The sequence below is a fragment of the Protopterus annectens genome, chromosome 11.part0 (genome assembly GCF_019279795.1).
Source record: "Protopterus annectens isolate FY-2018-M chromosome 11.part0, PAN1.0, whole genome shotgun sequence".
NCBI classification, from domain to species: Eukaryota; Metazoa; Chordata; order Ceratodontiformes; family Protopteridae; genus Protopterus; species Protopterus annectens.
In genome coordinates this window covers 1225196939-1225222823 of record NC_056745.1, presented here as the reverse complement: position 1 = coordinate 1225222823, position 25885 = coordinate 1225196939, and the positions used below count along the sequence as shown (strand labels likewise).

General features: G+C 36.4%; 1 protein-coding gene across 5 annotated transcripts in view; it reads left to right on the top strand.

The window, feature by feature from the left end:
• SHANK3 (SH3 and multiple ankyrin repeat domains 3) overlaps nt 1–25885 on the top strand; it is a 7266504-nt gene that overhangs the window by 7030147 nt on the left and 210472 nt on the right. For all 5 annotated transcript variants that reach the window (XM_044088609.1, XM_044088608.1, XM_044088610.1 and 2 more), the window contains one exon: nt 3216–3321. In XM_044088609.1, the coding sequence (XP_043944544.1) occupies nt 3216–3321 (106 nt within the window). The remainder of the gene's footprint in view (nt 1–3215; nt 3322–25885) is intronic.

The following is a 25885-nucleotide window of genomic DNA, read 5'->3' as shown; positions in this document are numbered from 1 at the left end:
ACCCAATTATATGTGGCTTTGTCCACAGTTCTTGTGCTAATAGGTTCAATGGATCATCTCAAAGATTTATTACTATACTCCATATCCTACAGAGTGCTTAGAGGTGACATTTCTGGCATACAAGGCATCCTCCGACCTAATACAGATGGACCTACTGAACATCAGCAAGTCAAATGGCATCAGAAATACTCAGTCCAGGTATCTAAACTGAATGTTGTGGAGAGATGGCTATATATCACAGAGGCTACCACTATTCCAGAACAGACTATCCATCCAAGTAAAACAAAGCTCATCCGTCCATATTCAAATGCAACTTGGATCTAAGGATGGGTAATAGAAAATGTACTCCAGGATTGCCCCTCATGCCACTAACGGATAGAGGCAGTTCCTAAATGCTGCATCCTCCCTTACATGGGTCCCCTCAAATTATCTATGGTATGATCACAGTTATTCTCATTAGGGCTAATATACAATTATCAGCCATGGGATAGGTAAGACCAATCAGGAAATGTTAATTCAAGCACCAAAAGGGAACTGGCAAAGCTTAAAATGTCCTCCAAGTGAACCTATGTTGTGGTAGTAAACAGTTATAAAAATTGCTCTTTTTAGATCACTAAGTGCCCCTCTCACTTCGCCCTAGTCTTCAACAGCTTCCGGCACCTATGGCTAGGATGTCCCTTTGTTTAACCTACACATGACATTTTTTCCACACGTGGAATAAGCACTAGGCAATAAATATGCATGTCCAACACATTATGTGCTGGTGGAGATTTAAGTCCCTAGTTCTAGTATTAGAGGAGCAATTTATACTGATGGACCTTCCAAACATCAGCAAGTCAAATGGCATCAAAAATATTTGGTCTGTGGATCTAAACCTCTTCTGCAACATCAACAGAATGGTTTGGAGGAACAGGTATATCTCACAGAGGATACAGCTGCTCAGGACCCAACGTCACATCCACTTAAAACAAAACTCATCCCTATCCATATTCTAGCATAACTTGGATCTAAAGATGGGTAATAGAAAATGTACCCCAGAACTGCCCCCTGTATTACTTACTGCTCCTAAATACTTTATCCCAAACTTATCGCCTCAAATTATCTATGGTATGACAGTGGTTGAAAGTTTTTTCTTTTTGATCGAACAGGAAAAAAGTCAGCATGTGTGCTCAAAAATCAGCTAATCCTGCATACTTTTTTTTTGGGTATGTGTGTATGTGAGACAGACAGAAAGAGAGAGGTTGTGGTACATAGGGGATTGGGGAATTTGGGGAATTTGCCCTTTCCCAACTGTAGTATGATCTTGGAGTTTCTGTATATGATTAGCAAGGGATGTAAAATTCAGTGACAAATGCATTTTACACATTTTTTCACATACTACAATTTAATGAAAATGCAAATACAATGCAGCTTTTTTACTTTAATCTTTAGCAATCATTTATATTTATTTGATGAAGCTTTACTACAGATTAGTTCACTTCTTATTCATTTTTCTTTGAAAAAACAGCTTTAGGATTGTTACATTTCCTCACAATACTGATAGAACCTTAAAATATTACAAAACACACACACACACACACACACACACACACACACACACACACACACACACACAAGCTACATATACTGCAGACAAGTTCTTGAGTGATAGTTTATTCAAAAATTTCAATGAATCTATGATCTGTCATCTGATGAGCTACTATCACATTGATTCTTCCTTAAATATAGCAAAGTAAAAGTTAATTGCTCTATTTCAGCGTATACCAGTTTCAGTGAAAATGTAGCTTTTTCAATTATTTTACATATTTGTTTACTAGTAAGATCTACTAGTAAAAAATATGTTTAGTTAACTAACTTATAAATATCGATTTGTGTGCTAAACAAGGATAAATTGGGCCATGCAGACTGCCTGTCTGAGTGTTGGAAAAGCTACAAATCATATTTAACCAACAGATTATATTTCTGCTATTCCCTGTAAGAGCTGACTTTTCTATTTCTCATGCAACCCTGAATTCAGATTTACTTTGAAAGATCAAAACCACATCTATCCCAGTTATGGTGCAAAACGTAACTAAAATGTCTACAATATTCAAAATGCTAAACAACAATATAACAAAATTCCCCCATAATACTATGGGTTGGTACAATGGCTAAGGTGTTTACCTTATAGATGCAAGGTCAAGGGTTTGATTCTCACATGAAGTAATTGTCTAGGCTTAAAATGGCCCACAAGGGCATTTAGCCAAGTATGAATCTATATGAGTGTTTTTGCATAGGTGCTGTGCTCCTCCTCTTTTAGTTCTCAAGAAGTCTGCCAACAATAGGACAAAAGAGCTCAACTTGTTAATAAAAGTGGAGTTCATGGTGTTTAGGAGTTGGAGTTTGATCTTTTGCAGTGTTTGTCTGTTTGTTTGTTTATTTTGTGGTCTAGTTGAATTTTTCTCTGCATTTGCCATTTGGTTATTCCATATAAAGATTTAAGAGGCTCCCCTAGTGAGATGATGGAAAAATATAAGAGCCTAGAATCATCCAAAGAGTTGAACTAATTTCTCTGGTGAGCTTAATAAAAGAAAAAGAAAAATCAGTTTGCATTCTGAGGTTGGCCATGTTGTTTTTCTTTTGGCTTTTCCCAGTTAGGAGTCGCCACAGCGGAACTCCGCTCCGCTAATGATTGGCAGTAGATTTATACGGTGCCGAGGTCCAGCTCGACACCCAACCTTCAATGACGGGACTTCCATTTACGCATGTCTTTCAATCGCCACTTGACAGCGGGGAGGACATGCAGACTCCTCACAGAAGGCACTCCAGCCGAGAATCGATTGGAGCACCTTCTGTGTGGTCTGCATGTCCTCCCCATGGTCGAGTGGTACATGTGTTATTTATCACTGGAATCACAGCAAACAATGAGTACTCCATATTCATACTATGAAAAGGAGTATTTTCTATTAAATGATAAATATGCTTGAAAATACCTGTAAGAATAAATAATTACTGTACACAACAAGATGCATACATTACTTTATCCTATCAGTGCATTTATTTTAAAATGGCTGTCATACTAAAATTGTTTTAGCAACAGTGAGTGGTACATAAGTGCTAAATATGACATTAAATGTTACTAGAAGACATCTACACTGTAAATTCAGATATCTCTTGCACTATCCTGTCTATTGTCATTGATTTTTCGTTATTGTTTGCTATAATTTCTGTTTCAGTCATTGCTTGAACGTCAGGGAATGCCAGCATCTTTGGCTGCCTCTTCCATAGTAGAGAAACCACATGTCCCGCTCCCCAGAGGAATGTCGCGAACCATGTCTGCAGGTAAGAATTTCTAATGTCCACTTTATCTTCAAATTACAGTTTGTTAAATATACACATTGCACAAGGTATGCATAATTTGTATGCAACACTTTATTCATACATATTACTCCTTTTCCCTGTTGTTTTGTCCCTTTTTCAATCTATATCATCTACCTACCTGCCAACAGATGAAGTTTTTTACTCCATCTCTGTAGCTAGCTGTTAGTCATTCTGCATTTCTTCTTCATTTCTCTTTCTCTCTATCCACTTACCTCTCTATCTATCTATCTGTCTAGCTACATCTTTGTCTATCTCTACTGCAATTGGTCTATCTATCTATCTATCTATCTATCTATCTATCTATCTATCTATCTGTTTCTCTCTGGCACTCTGTCTGTCTCTCTGTCTGCCTATATATCTGTCTCTCTTTCTCCGTTTTGTTTTCCCTGTTAAATTGTTTCTGTTGATTTGATGAACATTGCACTTATTGTTAATTCATGTCTGTAGCCCTCATCCTGTCCTTCTCTTTAATTGGGGCTACCCATCCTTATTGTTAATGACTCGTATCTTTTGTCTTGGTACTGTGGTTTTCCTCCACATCCAACATATATAAATATTACACTGATTTGCTATTTTGATAAATTGTCCCTTGATTAATACTGTAAAGTTTTTCTTTTGAGTCTCTTGAGTCTTACCTTAGAGGTATACATTGCCTCCTGGGATTAACCCATTTAGCAAAATGAATAAAATAAAATATTTTCATCTGTATATAAATGTATAAAAAGACCAAAAAAGACCTTTTGAATTTACCTTGGTGATAAAGATAGACTTTCTGCATATGTCATTCCTTTTATTCTCATCACAGGCACCTTTGAATGCTTACGCTACTTTGCACTCGACCTAAGACAGACATATGGACCACTGTGTGATTACTTATGGAACTGAGCAAAGTATATATATATATATATATATATATATATATATATATATATATATATATATATATATATAAACATCATTTATAATAACAGAAATGGGTCTGACCAGAGTGTGTGTGTGTGTGTGTGTGTGTGTGTGTGTGTGTGTGGTTACACAGAAGGAGATACTGCCAGGACAGCTAGCTGGAATTTTGTAAATAATCATATGCTATTGGTGAATATTGGAATGATTTATACAAGATGCTTGTGTTACAAATGTATTAGAACTGTATATCATGTGTATGTCAAACTGCTTATACAGATGTATGTGTGTTGAAAAGGTATTTGCAAAGTGCTGTTTAAAATGTAACCACAGTGTACCATACTGGAAGAGAACAGAAATGTACATGCACTATTGTAACTGTTTAAATGTATATATTTTTTTTAACAGTGGAAACTGGAATACAGGAGGTTAACCTCAGTCTAGTAAACTTTAGAAAAATATCTGTAACCAAATTACTTGGGTCTATATTAGATGCTCGACCGCTTAAATGTTCGAATCTCTAAAGGTCGACCTTTAGAGATCGAACAGTTAAGCGATTGAAATTTTACAAAAATTAAAAAAAGAAAATACACCTCCTCACACCCCCCTACTTTAATATACCAACTCCAAGGTCACGCTACAGTGTAGGGAATGAGAAATTTCCCATTTCCGCACTGTAGTTCACTGAAGTACGATCTCAGAGTTGGTATATTTAAGTAGCGGGGAGTGGGGTGCAGGGGGGCTTGCCCCCCCTGCCGAAACCCTTTCTACATGTTTGTTTGTTTTTTAATATACTTTTTCGAACGTTTAAGTGTTCGATCTGTAAAGGTCAACCTTTACAGATTTGAACATTTAAGCATTCGTTCTAGTAATATAGACCCAATTACTTTATAGGCTGCCATAAAGAGGCTACCCCTTATGCTTTCAATGCAGCTAGAGACACAGAGTCTGTGCTAGGAAGCTTTCTGTATTGTCCTTGGCATGAACAAATTGCTGCTTTTGAAGCATGAAGGAATTCAATTGTTTTATGACTTCCAGAATCTGGCAAAGATTTGTGAAAAAGACAGCTTCTAGCAATAGGGGTTTTGGCCTGGGAACTAGAAGTCAGATGACCAGAAATAATATCATTCTGCAAGCTATCCCCGCATTAATATTTTAGATATTAATTTGAGAAGTCTGTTAGTGAGACAGAGCATTCTGTATTCGGTCTTGGACCTGACAAGAACCATGCACCACAACATCTGCCTTACTCTATTACTAAGTTAGGTTATAGTAATTCTCTTACATTCAGTCAGGAATATAGTGAAGCTTAGTTTAGATAGTTTTCTTTATTTGAGACTATCCTTCAATGTTGTTTTAAATATTTCCCATGATTTTGAACTCTGATGTCATTGTGAATATATATTTAGTATTGTCTTGTTCTTTTATTATTTATTATTAAATATATTGTAACCTTTCATTGTGGGTGATCTGTGCAGAGATATTTACATTTTGAGAGTACTTGCATATTTATTTGGTGACACTCTGTGGGCCACTACTAATAGCCTTGCTCTTGGTCAAACTACCATTTGTGTTGACATTAATGTTACACAGTAAGATTGGACACCATTTGTTAAGGGCCTTAAAGTAGCTTATAAGGAGTGACTGGTGAGAGTAATAACTACCTTATAGTCTGGGCAGAATGGGGCACAGTTACTAAACCTGTGCCAGCCTTTTCCAGGTGCATGTGTGTGTGTGTGTGTGTGTGTGTGTGTGTGTGTGTGTGTGTGTGTGTGTGTGTGTGTGTAAATCAAACCCCAAAGTGTGTGTGTCAGCTACTTGGGCAGGGACATGAAGCACTGCTTGGACAGAGAGGGTGCTGGGGGGTCTTGGCTTGGTCACTCAGCTGAGATCTCAACTCTATAGCTGTGCCAGTGGGGAGTCTTATTGGGGATCTGGATGAAGAGTGAGAAACCAGCCCCAGACTGACTGTGGTCTCTATGTGCTCTTAAGAGAAATTGCATTTGATGCAGAGAGAGCTACATCTGGAAATACTGTGTGTGTACCTGCCATCCTCTCAGTGAATTACCCCACTGTTGCCAGTGGTGAGGATTAAGGGTCCTTGATTACAGGTCCAGTGGTGGGGTGTCATAGTATGTACTAGCATTTAGAGTGACAGAAATGGGTCTGCAGACAAGCACAAATGCATTTCATGTTCGTGGACGTCTTTTTCCTGCTTGTCAAGTCCACTGGTCTTCATATTCCACTCATTATTTTGAAAGTTGTTTGTTTTATTGACTCTAGAAATAAGTCATTATTAAGTCAAAATTCAGAAAAATGGTGTTTGCAAAAGTCCTATTTTGCAAAAACATTTACAGTTTTCACAGAAATAAAATTCTGAAACTGTCATTTTTCAACTAGTTGTATAATGACTTTAACCTCTAAACAACAGATATTAAATCTGTTAAAATCATTATGTAACAACGTTAAGATTCTTTTAGACCTGCTAATGTTTACTTCAGTAATCTGAAGAATCTTAACTTGAAGGAAGGTTTTTGTAGTATGTAATGCTACAAAAACAGGAACTTTTTGGGCAGTTTTCTAGCTGATGCCCAAGGGGTATCTTCTCCAAAGTAAAACTTGCCATCAGCTGATTACATTTTGTATATCAGCAGTTCTGTTCACCCACGTCACATTGTTTTTCCTATGATGGCTTGCATACATGAACCCATCATGGAATCTGTTACTTTAATGACCAACCATTTATGTAACAATTCCTTTTTTGTTTTGTTTTGAAGTTATTTTTGGTGGTTTCTCTTTCTATTTTGAATGTCCTTCCCCTTTATCATTCACTGTAGAACATTTGCACCTGTTGTAGACAGATCCCTCAACACAGAACAATAACGAGTGCAACTTTTGTTAAGACTAGTGGCCACCATGCACAGGCCGATGCTTTACCAGAACTTTGCAGAGCACTGTTAAACAGCCACAGCAGGGGAGTTTTCCAGTGTCTTTGTATGCCTAAATATCAAATTAGGTTTTCACTGAATAAAGGCTGTATGCCCAGTGTCTCTGACTCAGTCAATGACACAAAAAATAAAGCAAATCCATCACACAGGAGAAATAAAATTCTCAGCACAGACATACAGCTCTTCTACCTGCCTAGTGACTTCTGAAGTTTGTTAATGTTCTCCTAATCATTACTCTCTCTGGAGTTTCCTCAAGAAAACACAGACGTTACACATACACTGGAACTAAGGTTGGTCCTTCTTCTGTCATGGTCTTTAATGTTCTCCTAATCATTACTCTCTCTGGAGTTTCCTCAAGGAAACACAGACATTACACATACACTGGAACTAAGACTGGTCCTTCTTCTGTCACGGTCGTTAATGTTCTCCTAATCATTACTCTCTCTGGAGTTTCCTTAAGGAAACACAGACGTTAAACATACACTGGAACTAAGACTGGTCCTTCTTCTGTCACTGTTGTTTAGGTTTATCAGCAGCTGCTTCTGAGACTTGCTGGACTTTGGGTAATGACTCTTCTGATTAAGTCAGCATATTCTTTCTCATTAGAGAGGCATTGCACTCTTCAATTGATGCCATTTCATTTACCTTGCAGTATTCCTGCAGGTTTGTGCCATCTTTTCTGGTGTTGTGGATGGTGCGGCTTAGATACTTGCCCACTGAACAGCATTCTCATATTTTTGTTTTACCAGATTTAGCCACAATCTGAGTCTGATCACTGTGATTTTACATGCTAGTGAGGCCTTTGCTGATACACTGGTCAATTACTGTCTTTTAATTAGTATCAGTTAGTGGCTCCTTGGAATCCATCTGCCCTTCTCTCCTTTTCTGGCTTTCCCTATTGAGAGACAGTACTTTAGGATATGAATTTACAATCAGTAAATCCAGAAGTATTAAGAAAGCCTTTCATTCAATCCTGTCCATAAATTCATGAGCCTTGCCTTTCTATCTCTTCCAATAATTGCTTATCCCCATTTTAATTGCTTTCACTATGACACAACCCATAGTGTCTTACTGTAGTACATGATCAATGCCCATTTTTGAAAAGTACTAATTTCTCTTCTCATATCCACTCATAAAAATATACACATTCATAGGTGAAAGTATAATGTCAGTGTTTTGATACTTAATCAAGTATTTGATTGATTAATACTTGATTATTAATAATAATTAATATACTATGACTAGGACTCATCAGCAGCATATTATAAAAGACTGGGGTTAAGGTCAGCATTTAAGAAGGTAATCTCTTCTCATATTAACTAATACACCTATGGTCATAACCATCATTTAAAATGTGTAGGTTGCCACACAACTCTGGTGTTGCTTGCACAGGTATAAAAAGCCAAACTTTCAAAGTGCAAAACTGACCCCTTTTAAATATGTTTTTAAATTCTAGGCATAAAACACATTTTGAATTAATCACCAGTGAAATACTGTTTGCTAATAAGACATGCATTATTTAGAGTGTCATTACAGATAAATTAAACTTCCAAGCGCCACCAGATAAATCAACAAGTTGTGCCCTCAAGACTGATCAGTCCTATTGGCAAAGTTAGTTTTCCAAGGGCAATAATGCAAAGTCCATCAACCAGCAATCCCATCTGGGTGCCTGACCATGGAGGTGGTCGGGGGGTGGTGGTGGTCAGGACAGTACTGGTTATAACTTTGCTCTGCTAGATCAGTACTTCCTGCCTCTGGGTTGTAAAAAATGTTGTCCCTTGATATTTTAAAACGTATTTAGTTGTCTTTTCAACACTTGACAAATTTTCATTATACACCCACAGCCCTTCCTGCAACCATTTTAACCCAAAACTAATCTCCTTCACCTTTCTCTGCACAGTCTTATTTGCCCTTATTCAATGGAAGGCAAAAATGAGCAGGATGCAGGTAAATATTCACTAAATTTTAATAAATCCAGCAGTACAAGCACACTCCAGTAAAGGAAGCACTTTCATCCAGCTTTTGCTTATCTGTTTTTGAGCTTCCTTTACTTGCATGTGCTTGTACTGCTGGATTTATTAAAATTTAGTGAACATTTACCGGCATCCTGCTTGTTTTTGTCTTCCATTGGACTTGTTCTTCCTGGTTTTGCCTTTGGTGGTGTTGGTTGGTTTATTTGCCATTATTGTTTTGTACAGTCCATTCTCTACAGATCAAAGAAGTCTATAGCCTGTCGTCTACTGTGATTGAGACTCCATATTTTTATTATCTGTGTCACTCCAGTTGCAGCTTCCAAAAGTGAAGACTTAAATTACTCTAAACAAGCCCTCACATGTACTTTCTATAACAGGAGGTATATCTCAGACTCCACTGAGTTAATGTTCCTAGGAGAGCACACAAGCATTCAGCTGCCTCTGGCCACTCTCCTCACACACTACCTGGTGTGGCACATCCTACCCTTTGTGTAATTATAGGTCATCCATCTCTGTTACATCTACACAATCATGGGGTCATTTTACTCTTATTAAACTCCAGCCATGACCTCCTTGATCACTCTACCACCTCCTTGAGACCATCTTGAAGGCTCATTCCATTATATACCACCACACTCACCTTCATGTTAACTGTGGACAATCTCATCCTATAGAGTCACTGGTAGGTAATGTCAATAAAATACCCCCACAAATCAAAAGCTTTAGAGGAGATCCCACTATGATGTGAAAACTAACTCACGTTAGTCTCCTACAGATCTATTACTCAGAAGCTGATGGGGAGAGTCAGTAAAAAGTAGATAGTATATGAGGCCTAATCATAGAATACTTGACATTCCTGGTCAAGGCAGCACTATGGCAAAGACAACTCTTCTGCTGCCTTGGTTCAAGATTACTAGTGATACAGCTTCCATCTACCCTAATGGAAAAGTTAGTAGGGCTTCACTGCTGCATAATGCAAAATTATTTACTTTGCCTTTTTTTTTAATGTCCTTATGAAATCAAAATTTAAATAATATCATGGGTACTCATACATTAAAAAAACAAAACAAAGAAACAAACGAGAGTGACATTGTCATTATTTTCATACAGTGTATGTGTTTTCTTTTTAACAGTTGTTATTCAGTACATTACATATATTGTTCATTTACTGCTTTCCTTTAAATTTCACCCCCCTGCAACACAATTCTGCAAATATTAGTATCACAAAGTCCAGTTATAAGTGCATAATTTGCTCCTTCCTTTTTCTAAAGATCCTGACTTCTTTTCTTTAATCACCTTTACAATATTCAGTTCTTCAATAATAGTTGTTTAGATTTTGATTTCCTTTTTAGTAAATGCTTTTGTGGTAGCCAGCTGCAGTAAAAGTAGTAGGCTGCATTAAAAACAGTAAGTTCTTACTATGCCCAGGCAATTCAGATTTTGTGTCACAGTTGAAAAGAATAATTTCCTTAGTAAAACCTATTTGCTTCCCTAACATTTCTGACAAAGTACTCTACAGGGAATTTAAAAAATCAGGCAACTTCTTGCACACCCAAAAAAACATGTTCCAAGTTACCTTTATCTTTCCCATCACATCTCTAGCATTTGCTCTCTACTTGAGAAAAACTCTCTGAAGTCTGATTGGGATATAAAATACTGCGTAAACACTTACAGGAATAAATCTTAAACATTCTAGGCTTTATTGCATACTTGGGATTCATACATATGTCCTCAAAATTGTTCTCTTGTAAATTGTTTTTCTGGTCTCTTTTCCCAGGCTTTTCTAACCTCCTCTGATTGATTCTTATAGTTATCATGCAGTGTTTTATATGTCCTAGTAATTATCCCTTTTTAAATACAGCTTCTATTGTAGACTCAATAAAAACCTCAGTCAGAGCTGGTCTTTCACATAGCACATCCCTTTTACTTTCTCTTTGTCTGTACTCTGATATCAATTCCTGGTAATGAAGGCAATCTCTATTCTGCAGTCTAAACTTCTTTTCGGCCTCTTCCCACTCTGTGTCCTTTCTCTGTCTAGTTATTTGTTCCCAATACCTTTGTTCCTTTGCAAATTTTCTCCAGTAAATTCTAGTCTACCCTTAACTATTTTCTATACCCCTACTTGCAGTTATCCCTATGGGTAAAATCTCCTTTCTCCATTTCTATGTTGGCATAGTTCCCAAAACACTTTCTGCTACTTTATGAACAGAATACTTAGTGTGGTTGTTATTATTTTTCTGAAAGATCTGTATCCCAAATCCTACTCTCCTTATTTCTTGAATTTCATCAACCCTTTCTACTTTGATTTACAACTTTCAACTTGTGCTCGCTCTCTCTTTCTCTACAGACACACACACACACACACACACACACATATATATATATATATATATATATATATATATATATATATATATACATATATATGCGTTTTAACTGAGTAGCTCCTAACTATTCCTTCAAATCAGGTGATGCTAATCCATCTTGTACGGAGAAGATAACCATATCTGACTTAACTCTTTCCCTCTTCCCCTCCCAAACAAATTCCTTAAACTCTTTATTAATTATCATCAACAACTTCTCCTCTGGTTGATAAAAATATGTCTGACCTGTGTATACAACTTAATTGAGTAAAAAATGTCATTGCTTGTATCTCACTGTTTACATCCATAATTAAGTGATTCCAGTTTCCAGTTGTATTATCTTTTGTTTAGTTTCTTCCCACATATCCTTAGCTGCCATAACAGATGCCATTTCAATCCACATATATATATATATATATATATATATATATATATATATATATATATATATATATATATACGTTATGGCATAAAGGCCCTGTGTTTCTAAAGTATAGACAAACAGTCCACTTATGCTGTGCTGACAAGGTCATAAGAAGGCCAAAATGTGCATGTCCACAGCTAGCAGGGTTTGGCTTTATTGTCCTGAATGTATCCACAAAGAAAAAGTAAAACATCATGGACATTCAGAAGCCATATAGCAGAAACACTATGTCCTTAACAGGTCATTTGTACCGTTCCTCCAGGTCTTAATAAGCACATATCTATTAAACCTATTTTAAAGTTTAAGGCTGATGTATTATGATGTAAAATTTATTTATGTTTCTTATGTGTTTTAATGTTTGTACTGATTGTATATGCACAAACAAGAATTAAAAAAAAATCTTTCTTATAGATATAGGTATTTTATTATTATATGGCTCTTTAAATGGACTGAACTTTTTTGGTGCCATTTTTTAACATAAAGCAAGTGATGCAGTGCATTGTTAACATTTAATGATGTTCCTTGTTCATTGTGGAACGAAAGTGCTTACACTATCTAATTAAAGTGGCCTAGGAGCAGCGTTTTTTTCTTTTATTGTTGCTTTAATCTCTGTTTGGGCTATTTAACTTAGATGCCATATAGCAGAAACACTTGATGTCCTTAAGGGGTTATTTGCATATATACCATGGGCTTCTATTACAGGAGGTTTAAGGTATCACACAGTGAAAACTCTAGCTTGGCTAGGTTTTCTTGTAGGTTTTATTAAATACTTTATTATGTCCCCATAAGTATGGGTATCACTGAACCAATTCATGTGTGGATACATATTTTACTGCTTTAGCCTTTGTTTGATCTTCATTAATTTTATAACCACAAAAAGTTGAACCTTTCTCAAAATGTTCCATGACACTAACATGTACTTTTATTGACTTTTCAGGTACAAAATAATATCATCTGCAAATAAAGTTGACTCTTCTTGAGTAACATACTATTTATATCCTTGAATTTGTGACTCCCTTGTTTTCTTTGCTAATGACTCTAAATATAAAGTGAATAGAGTTTTCACTGTGTGATTCCTTGGTTCTAGGACGGAAGATCGACACGCAAAAGACCGACACCGACTTCACGGACGCGAAAACACCGACACAGAAATAACCGACAGTACAAACCACGGACATTTCACAGGTAAGGGGTTAAAATTCGCTAATCAAGCCTACCATGTTCAGGTAAGGGGTTTAAATTTCACACATGCATAACACTGCCACCTTACCTGAACATGGTAGGCTTGATTAGCGAATTTTAACCCCTTACCTGTGAAATGTCCGTGGTTTGTACTGTCGGTTATTTCTGTGTCGGTGTTTTCGCGTCGGTGAAGTCGGTGTCGGTCTTTTGCGTGTCGATCTTCCGTCCTAGAACCGATTCCTTAGACCTACTATAATAGAGGCCCGTGGAATATATGCAAATGACCCATTAAGGAAATCAAGTGTTTCTGCTATATGGCTTCTGAATGTCCATGATGTTTTACTTTTTCTTTTAAATCTTTGTGGATAGATTCAGGCCAATAAAACCAAACCCCACTAGCTGTGGACATGCATGTTTTGGCCTTCTTATGACCTCATCAGCACAGCATTAAGTGGACTGCTTGTCTATATTTTAGAAACACAGAGTCTTTACGCCCAGCAGATGTCCCTACTTAGTTCCTTTGTTCAAACACAACCTGTTGAAGAGGAGTATTATTTTATCAGGGAATGCAAATGCTATCATTTCCCTAGTCAGAAAATCCCAGCTAACTATATTAAATGCTTTCTCTGCATCAAGACCCATCAATAATAGCAGAATTTTCTTACAATCTGCTTCCCTCTGGATTATCATCATTGTTCTATTAATATTGTTAAAATGTTGGCCTCCCCTTCACAAAACCACATTGATCCATATCTATTAATTCTGGCAACATCATTGCCATTTTCGTAACTAGTACAGACATAAACACTTTATAATCATGGTTTAAAATTTAAATTGGTCTATATGATGCTGGGTCTGAAGGGTATTTACCTTTTTTGGGTAGTACAGGCACCACAGCTTTCTTCCAAGATGCTGGTACCTCTCCCCCCTTTTAAAATATTGAAAACAAAATCTTCCTGACATATCACTTCCCTCCCAACTTCCAAAGAAACACCCTCTGTTCCTGGAGACTCTCCTTTTGATTAGTTATACATCATCATTTTATGTCATCTGTTCCTGTCTTAATTATTAATTGTTGATCCTCATATTCCATTGACCTTGACATAATTGCATCTTCCATAAGTCTTTCCAGTTGTACCTTTTCTTGGTTTCCACATTCCCCTGCTTTATACATATTTTCATAAAATTTACAAAATATCTCTAATATCCCTATGGATCTAGGTTATTTTTTTATAGGTTCATATGTAAGTACTAGTTTAGCTGCCCTTTTGGAGCATTTTAAGCCTAGCCAATTTCCCTTTTGCTGTTTGAAATAACCTCTCCCATTTGGTGTTAGATTTGCCTTACTCATTCTATGCTTGATAATTATATATTACCCCTAGTGAAAATAATTGAAATCATGCCATAATAATTTGAGAAGAGCCATGCATGGAATAAAGCATTATTACCATTAATAGTTCAGGAGGTAGTCCTGGAGTAAATCTTCTGATTCCCAGTCATAAATCCAAATTCCACTTAAATATGGACAGGGATGAGCTTTGTTTTATGTAGATAGGAAGACTGTTCCAGAGCAGTGGCATCCTATTTGAGATATACCTGTCCCTCCAAACCATTCTGTTTATGTTGCAGAAGAGGTATAGGTCCCTAGACTGAGTATTTCTGATACTATTTCCTTTCATAAGTGCAGTAAATCCATCAATATTCGTTCAGAGAATGTCTTGTATGGCAGACACAGGTCACCTCTTAGCAGTTTGTAAGATACCAAGTATAGAGACAGGACTTTAATTTGGGCAGTGTGTAGGACATATACTTTAGGCTTTGTATCCTTTTAGTAAAGTACCTCCGTGGATGTATGCATCTGGACATACATACTAAAATGGGGCATTTTACTCAATCATTGGCCTAATGAAGGCTTATAAAAGGGGACAATGACATCCTTAGCTCTAGGCACAATCCCTTTGTTTATAAGCTGTGCAATATAGAAGGACTTTCTGATGACAATGAACTTAGTTAGTCAAAAAGTAGTTCATTGTCATCAGAAAGTCCTTCTATATTGCACAGCTTATAAACAAAGGGATTGCGCCTAGGTCTAGGGATGTCATTGTTTATAAGCTGTGCAATGTAGAAGGACTTTCTGATGACAATGAACTACATGTTAGTCAAAATGTGACTGTTCATGTAAGTTCCCAATTCCCAAACAAATAAGTCAATTCTTTGGGGTGTACTGTGAATGTGGTAGTTCCCCAGTGTAGATGACTTCCCAAAGGTTACAATAATGCATTTTTTTTGCAGGATTTAGTTTCACTTCGTGACTTTGATACCGATTATTTCTTTGAGGCAAACCTTCTTGCAGGGTTGCTAAGTCATATGGAGACTCAATGACTTCTCCTATCTTGCAGTCATCCAGAACCCTTTGGTATTGGCTTTTACTTCAGAGAAGCAGACGCCAAACAATAGATGTCACAACACAGAAACCTGAGGGACTCCACTGGTCACTCTCTATGGAGGTAACCTCCCCTTTTTCATTTCCTGCATCCCATCTGTGAGCCAAATGTCAATCCAGTGGGTGACACAGGGGTTTATTCTCATTTTATTTAGCTTTTCTACTATGCCTGAGTGAGGAATTGTGTCAAAGGTTTTGGCCAGGTCATGGTATGTGGTATGTAACATTTTGCCTTCATTCATCGCTTAAGTGACCTTTTCAAAAATGTCTGCCAGGAAGAGTAAGCATGCCCTGTCCTAGACAAATCCAAATTGAAATGGGTCCAGTGTTTGGAGGCCCCCTATGTCTTTAATGATTAGTTCCAACAAGTCTTTCTATGGTTTTACATATGAGGCTGGTCAGACTTATGGATTTGTAATTGCTTGGGTTTGTGTAAGATCCTCCCTTATAAATGGGAATGATTGCAGTTGTTCTCCATTTGCTTCATACAAAACCTATATCAAAGCTGCAGTTAAACAGTGTTGTTAGGGTGGTGGCTATATCATGCTTTTTAAGATACATCCAGGAATATTGTCAGGACCACTAAATGCAGTATTTGTTGCTTTTTTGAAGTAGTATGGTGGTATCCAGTGGAGTTAACTGGGTTTGATGGAGATTTGAAGCTTGCCAATGTATTACTTAGGAGAAGGTAGTTTGCCTAGAGAAATTTCTAAAGGTATCTTGATTGGAAGGGATCTATGGTTTCAATTTTATTTTGAAGGAGACAGCTTTATGGTTATTCCTAACAACTGATAAAGATCTACACTGGATGGTGCAAGATCCCCCCATAATAATAGGGACAAGTGCCAAGATATTGATCTCCCTAGCAAGTACTCCAGCTAATTGTTCCAGTGCATTTGTATTGACAAAGTCCAGGAATCTCTGTGCTTGTGCTCTCTTGGTGGTGTAGGATTCCCACTCTATAGTTTGGATAACCTAGATCACCTAGGAAAATGGTATTTGAGTTTAATACTGAGTGATTCTAGTTCATGTAGATGGGTGTTGTGGCTTTCTTGGATCATAGACAAAGTTCTGTTGCTAGCTAATATATGGTATGGGACCTTTCTGATGGTTATTTGAACATAAAAAAACTCAAGTGCATCATGCTGGTTTACTAGCAATGTGAGTCTCTTCTGGATGAAGATTGAGGCACGTCCAACATTTTTCCCCTCTTGCACAATAGCTGGGCTAAACATGTGGAAGGTATTATAGATCTGGTCAACTGGAATGCTGTCCCCCATTTTAAATCTTGTCTGATTCACTACACAGATATCAGTGTCCGCAGTGTGAAAAGGACTTGTAGGGTGTGGAGGTTATTGTCTAGGCTCCAAGCACTGATCAGTAACACCTTCATATTTTCCTTTGCTTGTTTTGTTATTTTGGTAGGTATATGTTGTCATAGCCCTTTCTAATTTTTGTTCCCTAAGTTGCTGTGCTAAAGGCTTTTGTGCTCTGGAGTTGCTATCAAAAAATAGTTGTTTAACAGCAGTCTTTCTAAACTCATGCATAATATCCAAATATTCCTTTATTTTCCCTTTAACACTCAGAAGTGGTTCCCCTTCTTTTTCTGTGAGGTTCTCCTTATTCTGCAATACTTTAAGCTTTGCCAGTCCCTCAAAATAATCCCTACTACTTTTTCCTATATATTTTTCCCTTTCTTTTTTATGTATACCCTGTTTTTAAACTGCATTTCATTTTATCCCACTCACTAGCTACGCTTCTGAAGACATTTCTATTTTTTCTTAATAATTCAAATGATTTCCACTACATGTTCTTTAAATTCCTGCCTTTTTAACTGTTAGGTAGGAAAGTGCCGGTGTCTTGTTGTTACTTTATTACTCTGCATCTTTATTTTAGTTTAATAAGTGAATGATCCAGAAATAGTAATTGGATGTATGTCAAGAATATCAATTAAGTATACATGCTCCTGTGATATATGATGTCTATCCAGTCTAACCCAGTTATTGTACTTTGGGGAATAATTTTATAGGTAGTTACTAGGCTTATAGTCCAGGGGACCACTGAAGGGTCTAGCTCAAGTGATTTTCTTAAGTTCACACAGTGTGTAAATAAAGGATGAAGGAATTAAACCATGCATAACAGGAAATACAGCTCGCAGTCTTAACCCTCTGCCACCTGCCAGAATATAATATGAAAGTTCTGTCCGAGTTCCTACTACTGAATTCACATCTTCCATAACAAATATTTCCATGTATTTCTACAGAAGTCTTCTCTCTTTTGTTATATTTTCCCTTCCAGGTCCCGCCTGATACATCCTCATTATTGCAAATCAAGTTTCAGTCCCCACTGATAAATAATAATCCCTGCTGAAAGCTGTTTATTTCTCCCATTACTCTCTTAAGCTACAGAGTAGCAGTTTTAGGTGGAATATAAATATATGCCAGTGTAATCCTCCTCCCCTGCCAATAACCTCTTACTACCACAATTTCTGACATTATTATTTTTTTTTTCCTTCTATCACTCTAGCAATCATTATTCCTCTTTTCCTTTGGGGTTTAAATTACCAGATCGAACATTTAGGTTATCAAATACCTAAACATTATTTATTTATTTATTTATTTATTTTCAGTTTGATTACCGGGGAAGTCCACTGGGCCAAGAAGTGCCCATTTTCAGTGGAGGCCCATGGAAAGAAGCTCCATAAGCAATACAATGAAATAAAGGTTACATAATGTTAAAGGTAAAATACAAGAGTAAAATTCATACAGTCAGAAAATACAAATACATAAAATGTGCATAATAAGACAGTGCAAATTCAGATTTTTTTTTTTGTGGCAATACAGATATTTACAATATTTACATACTTGGAGTCAAGTGAATGTCAGCTGAGTCTGGTTAAGCTTGAGGGTAGAGAGGAGCAGGAGTATGGAGAGCTCAGTGGAGAGAGATCCCTAGAATTGATATCAGGTGAAAGCAGGAGCATTTCCATTTGGATGACAGGTATAAGAAAAGTTGGGTCTTGAAGGATTCAGAGTTGGGTATAGTCCTAAGAGAAGGATGGAGGGAGTTCCATTTTTTTACCTAGAGAGAAGGAGAGTAGAAGCTGTCCACCGGGATGTTTGGGTTTGTGGATGCAGATTAGGTTTTGGTGTTCAGATCTCAGAGATCTGTTTGGGGTGTATGGTGGAAGGATGTTTGTTAAGGCTTGGCATGAATCTGGGTAGAATATTAGTTTGTGAGCGGTGGTTAGTTGGAGATACTCTAGGTGGTTAGGGAGCTCTAGCCAATTTAGAGATTGTAGGGTAAGGCAGTGGTGAGTTGAGGTTTTAGATTTAGTGGCGAATGTAGAGATCTTATTATAGCAATTTTCAAGTTTTGAGGTATTGAAAGTAGACAGATTGGTTAGAAGAAGGGCTCCATATAGTAGCGAGGGTAGAAGGTATGTAATTGCCAGGGTGTGCCTAGAGGAGTAGGAAAGAAATTAGTTATTCCTGTTGAACATACTTAACATTTGGTGGGTTTTCTTTATGTTTTGTTGTATGTGGAGATCGAATTTTAGGTGTTCGTCTATGGTAATGCTGTGGAGTTTTGCAGAAGGGACCACTTCTGTAGCAGTGTTGGTTTGGCTTAGGACTTTGAAAGTATTTTTGTCAAAGGAGGAAACCCTGGTAGGGGTGAAAATTAGTATTTTAGATTTATTAGAGTTGAGGGAGAGATGGTTTTGGTGCATCCATTTCTCTGTAGTGGAAAAGGCTATTTTTGTTTTAGTCAGTAGTTTAGGAACGTTAGAGGCGGCACAAACTAAGGTAGAGTCATCAGCGTATTGGATGACTGTAGTGTCAGGGATGACAGAGTGAAGATTATTTATAAAGATGTTGAAGAGCATGGGTCCGAGGATGGACCCCTGGGGAACGCCAGTAGGTGTAGGCAAGAAGGAAGAGGTAGAGTTCTTCCATCTGACAGCTTAAGATCTGTCTGATAGGTAACTGGAGAACCAGGATAGAGTATTAGGGGAGAGATTAAGGGTGGTGAGATGAAAGAGTAGGTGTGTATGGGAGATGGTGTCAAAGGCTTTAGAAAGATCTAGCAGTACTGTGGATACAAGAAGTCCAGAGTCTCAGGCTCGATTGACTGTTTCAAGGAAGGATAGTAAGGCAGTTATGGTGCTGTGGCCAGGGCGGAAGCCATGTTGGGTGGGTGTAAGTAGGTGTTTCTGAATTAAGAAAGGCAAAAGGTGGTGGTGGACACATTTTTCTAGAATTTTAGATATTGGAGAGAGTAGAGTGATGGGCGGAAATTAGAAATAGTGGTGTTTTTACCTCCTTTGTGGAGAGGTAGAATGTAGGCTGAACGCCAAAGTTTGGGTACATACGACTCATTTAAGGATCTGTTAATTAAGATGCTAATTGGGAGAGAAATACCTTCAGCTGCACATTTGAAGAAGGAGGAGGGTATGTTGTCAGGGGCATTAGAGCATGGTTTAAGTTTAGATAAGAGCCTTTTTATGAAGTTGGTTGAAACTGGTTTGAACTGGAAATTAAAGTGACATTTAGTAAGGTTGTTGGGTGTTGTGGAGAGGGAGTTGGGTGGATTATTGTTTGGGAATGTTTTGCTGAGTTTAGCTATGGATTCTGTGAAGAAAGTATTGAAGTGAGAGCTCAGCTCCTTGTCAGTTAAACTAGGGTCAGGGCAGGGATTATTCCTGGACCCTGGGTGGAGAGGGGAGTTTACTGATTTCCAGAATTGTTTTGGTTCTTATTATTTTTGGACTGAAGTTTATTATAGTAGGTTTTTTTTTGTCTAAAGTGATGAGTTTTTTTACTTGGTTGCGAAGTTGGGTGTATTGGAACAAGGCAGAAGGCAGTTTATTTTTCTGATAAAGCATCCAGGATTTGTCTCTGTGATGCATGATTTGTTTAGGTTCTTCTGTCAGCCAAAGAGCAGAATTAGTTTTGATTTGTTTGTTTCTTAGAGGAGCTAGGAAGTTAAGAGTATTTAGGAAGATAGTGTTAAAATGTTCTACAGCATTGTCTAGGGGGAGTGTGTTTAGGATTTGCCAGTTAATTTGTTTGAAAGTCTTTGTGAAAATTGTGGGGTTAAACTTGCTAAGATTATGAGTTTGAATGTACTGGTGATGATATTGGGTGGAGTTAGCTGACCGATGAGTGAAGGCAGGGAGATGGTCACTGAAAGTGTCGGGGATGGTGCCTGAGAGAATTATTTTGTTTGGATGGGAAACTAGAATCCAGTCTACGATGGATCCTGGAGGGTGGATTTTGTTAGGACGAGTTGTTGAATGGATTACTTGGGTGAAGTTGTATAGGTTAATGGATAGTGAGGGGGAAGGTGTGTTGATTTTATTCCAATCAATATTAACGTCACCTAGAATGTAGGTTTCATATTTTTTTTCAGTCGAGGCCCAGTGAAGAATATTTTCATGGGTAGAGATGTTGTTGCCTGGGGAGATATATAAGGAAATAATGCAGATATTCTTACGTTTATTCAATCTGAGGAGACCTGCTGTTAGTTCAGAATTTTTGAATTGTGGGGTTGGGATTTGCAGAGGGATTAGAGAGAGACGGTTAGAGTAGATTAGAGCAGAGCCTCCATCTTTTTTATTTAATCGGTCACTTCTGAGGATGTGGAAACCTGGAGGTAAGATTTCAGAGTCAGTAATATGGGGTTGTAGCCAGGTTTCAGTAAGACGTCAGGTTGAACAGAGAAGATGTCTTTAATATAATGTAATCCACACAGTTAAAACCAATTCATCTGGTATCCACACAATAAAAACGAATTATCTGGTTAAGCGCTTTCATCTGTAATCAACAGACTTCTTCAGAACCATATAACATATAAAATCACCTCTTTAAATAAATATTTTGGCGCCAAAAGCTTGCGGATGTTGTTAGACTTAAAGATACATAAATGAACATACCAATATATAGAATAAATGAAATAAAAATACATAAAATACAATTCATTTACATGTGCACAAAATAAATTATAATCTGCATATAGTATAAAAATAAAAATATGTAGAAAAATATATATATATATAAATATGTATATAAATGTTATGAGTATATTTCCTAACTATACCTTTGCACACATATTATATTATGTGGATGTTAATAAATATGAAAGCACAAATAAATAGCTACTGTACTACATCAAAGTGAGAAATGGCTTAATGCTTATACTTTCATTGATGCCGGGAAATTTTGTGGCATCTGTCAATATTTGCCATTTGCTCTCTTTCATAGCTAAAAATGCTTTCCAATTCCCACCTTGTGCCAATATAGCCACTTGATCAATAACACCAAACTTGAATTGATGTGTGTCATCTTTCATACACATGTGTTTATATAATGCATTATTTATGTCCTTCATCTTAATTTTGTAGAAATGCTCATATATACGTTTCCTTAACTGTCTCTCAGTTTTCTCTATATAAAATGCTGGGCAGGCATTACAGGTAGCAAGATATACTACCTGTTTGGTATTACAATTACCTGCCCTGCATCTAATATGTGTCCTATTAATATCCTCTAACTTGATGTCTACTACTTTATTTATATATCTACATTGTTTGCAAGATCCACATTTTTTAGTACAACTGAATTTCTTTTTGGAATATGTGGTGTTTGCGGCTTTTTCCAATAACTTTAATATTTGGAGCAGTTTTGTATACAAACCTAGGACTTCTTCCCAATATTGACCTTATATCATCATTGACTGTGATCAAATTCCAATGCTGTTTAACTATGTCTCTAACATATTGCACATATGGGGTGTACATCAAGACACACACCCGATTATTAGAATCACATGCTAACAAATTGTTATTGTAAATTCCTGTGTCAGAATTTACCACTTTAAATGTCCTACTTAATAAAAGTAGATATTTGATACCCCATTGTTTTTTCACATATTTAACTACATCATTTAACAGAACTAAGGGGTATCCCCTATTTCTGAACATATTAAATATATGCTGAAGTTCTTGTTCCATAACTTCTTTGGTAGATGACATACGGGCAGCTCTTATGCACTGTCCTTTAAAAACATTTTTAAACATGTAAGGTGGATGATTACTATTAAATTCAATATAATCGTTAGAAAAGGTAGTCTTTCTGTGTATTCTAGATGCAAATTCCACCTGAGAGTGACTAATAAATGTATCCAAGTAAGCTATACCCTTATCACTGACATGATATGTAAATTTAAAAAAATCTGTAGTACCATTGATGTAATCCATAAATAAACGTATTCTCTCATGTGGACCCTTCCATAAAGGGAATAAATCATCCAAATATCTGGTATAAAAAACAATATCGGAATAAAATGTACTTTTGAATAAAAATTCGGTCTCCCATTCTAACATGACAAGATTGGCAAAAATCGGGGCACATGATCCCCCATAGTTACTCCTTTACACTGTCTAAAGAATTCCCCTTGAAAATGAATATAATTGTGATCCAAAACCAATCCCATCATGTCAGAAATAAGACAAATTTTATCCCAATTCATATTGAACATTTTCTCAAACTATTACAAAAATAATCAACCACATCTATGGTAATAAAAATGAGTCCTGCATTCCAAATATTAGGCGTAAGTTTGCTTAAAAAATTCCAAGAATCCTTAGTTAAATGTGATATATTCTCATAAATAGATTTAGCCCATCTATCAATAGCCACACCCATATTGTATGTCTTAGACCTAGAACCAAAAATGATAGGTCTAAATGGAGGGTGTCCTAAACTTTTATGTACTTTAGAAATGCCTATAATATTAGCCAGTGTAGGATATTCTACCTTCAAAAATGAATAAGTCTCATTAGTTATTCTATGGTCAATCAGATATTCTTCCAGAGTCAAATCTATTCTCTCGTATCCTATATTAATTTCATTAAGTGAAACAACTTCATAATTACCTGATTGGTATAAAATATTATGTATTTCACTCATATAATCAAATGCATTGTATACCACAATACCGCCCCCTTTGTCTGGCTTCATCAGTCTAATTTCATTATTATTAATAAACTGGTTAAGGCAAGCGTGTTCATTTGTAGTCAAATTATCATTGAAAACATTTTTATATACATACCCTGTCTTTATATTTTTATTTAAGCAATAAATATCTTGACACACCATTTTTTCAAAATGTGTTACTTGTGTATTAGAAACTAGAATATATGAACTTTTCTTTTTAAAAACCTGATGTACTGCCAATGTTTTATTGTCCCCCTGATGTTCAAACTGTATAGCTAAATTAAATCTTCTACAAAAAAATGTATTTCTTTGATTGTATCCACTAAATTAAAACTGACTTTTGGAATGAACTTCATTCCTTTACTAAATAATGTAAAAAATTCCTCAGAAATATTCAATTCCGTATAATTAAATACGTTAAATCCATTAAAAGAATACAAAACATTTTTTCCACTTTCTGAATATTTAGAATTATTATCATCTTTTTCAAAAAAAATTCTTAATTGGCTTAAAAGATATAGATGTTTCAGTTACAGTCCCACTAGGGACATTCGTAATTGTATTACCTGTTACCAAACTGCTTATTGCTCCTTCTTGTTCCACTGATTGTATGGCTTTTTTGGGGCAGGATAAAATCTGCCCCCCCTGAAAATTTGTATCCTTATCCATTTGTCCTGTCCTATTCCTATAGCTATAATGTCTTTCGCCATCAAAAACAGGTCTATCCTGTGGCCAAATATATGCCCTATTAGCGTAATATTGTGCCACATCACGCTGTATTTTCCTACTCTTCCTGTTATGTATACTCTTAGCTTTATGTTCTGCTGTATGAAATAGTTTGTCATAAAAATCTTTCCACTGGCTAAATGAAGCATTATTAACTATATTATGATTCAGTTTTTCTACTTCTCTTACTTACTAGGACAGACAATTTTTCATCATTCTGCTTGATTAATAACTTCATATAATCAAAACCAAAATTATCAAACAATTTGTTAAATCAATTTATAATACCTATATTATACTCTACACCCAAAGGCAATTTAAAAAACCTTAAGCCTTTGGGAACAATTTGTATAGAAATACATTTGACTAAATAGGCATTATCAATTTTAATATTCTTAATAGACAATAGTTTCTTTCCCAAAACACTAATCATGTCTTTAATAAACTCATTTAATAAACTGGGACATCTCCCGTCATTAGCAGCATCATTATGTTCATCAACGTTTTTAAAATCATATTCATCTCTCAAAAATTGATCAAGAAAATCCTTATTATGAATGTTAATAACACTATTAACGTCATTCATCTTATGTCCGCTAAATTTGTGATAATTCTGTTTGGTATACGGACTGGAAGCATGATTACTATTAACAGTACCTTTAACATAATCCTGTTGTGCCTTCGTGATTGCTGAATAGGTTTTAACAGGAAGCCTGCTTTTAGGTCGAGCTCCCGTTCGTTCCGCTTCATTTCTAACATGAAACAAGCTGAAGTCAAAAGTAAATTCTTTTTCGGATAGCAAACTGACATTAAGATTCCTATTGTTGGCCTCAAAGGAATCTTGTGTAGCTGGCAAACCTCCTTCACTAACACACGCTTGTCCATTAGGAATAGCAGTTTGCGTGCTTATATTAGCACCCGTGGGAACGGACAAACATTTAATTGAAGAATTGCAGTCTGGTTCAGCTCCTTGCTTAGGAGAAGCAAGTTTCCATCCCACAAGCTCTATTAATCTTGTAACTTCTGCTTGCAATGAAGTAACCTCCGAACGGAGTTGATCAAAATCCTCCCTGCTCAATAAAGCTTGCGACTCGTCGTTGTTTCCTGCCATCCCAGCTGGTCAACCAAAAACACGAAACTGACACAAGAACAACTGAAAGTAAAAATGCAGATGCTGGTGCTGGCAATACAAAATACGGCACAGCTCGAACAGAGAAGATGTCTTTAATATAATGTAATCCACATCCATAGTTCTGTTAAATGATGTAGTTAAATATGTGAAAAAACAATGGGGTATCAAATATCTACCTTTATTAGCTAGGACATTTAAGGTTGTAAATTCTGACACAGGAATTTACAATAACAATTTGTTAGCATGTGATTCTAATAATCGGGTGTGTGTCTTGATGTACACCCCATATGTGCAATATGTTAGAGACATAGTTAAACAGCATTGGAATTTGATCACAGTCAATGATGATATAGGGTCAATATTGGGAAGGAGTCCTAGGTTTATATACAAAACTGCTCCAAATATTAAAAAGTTATTGGAAAAAGCAGCAAACACCA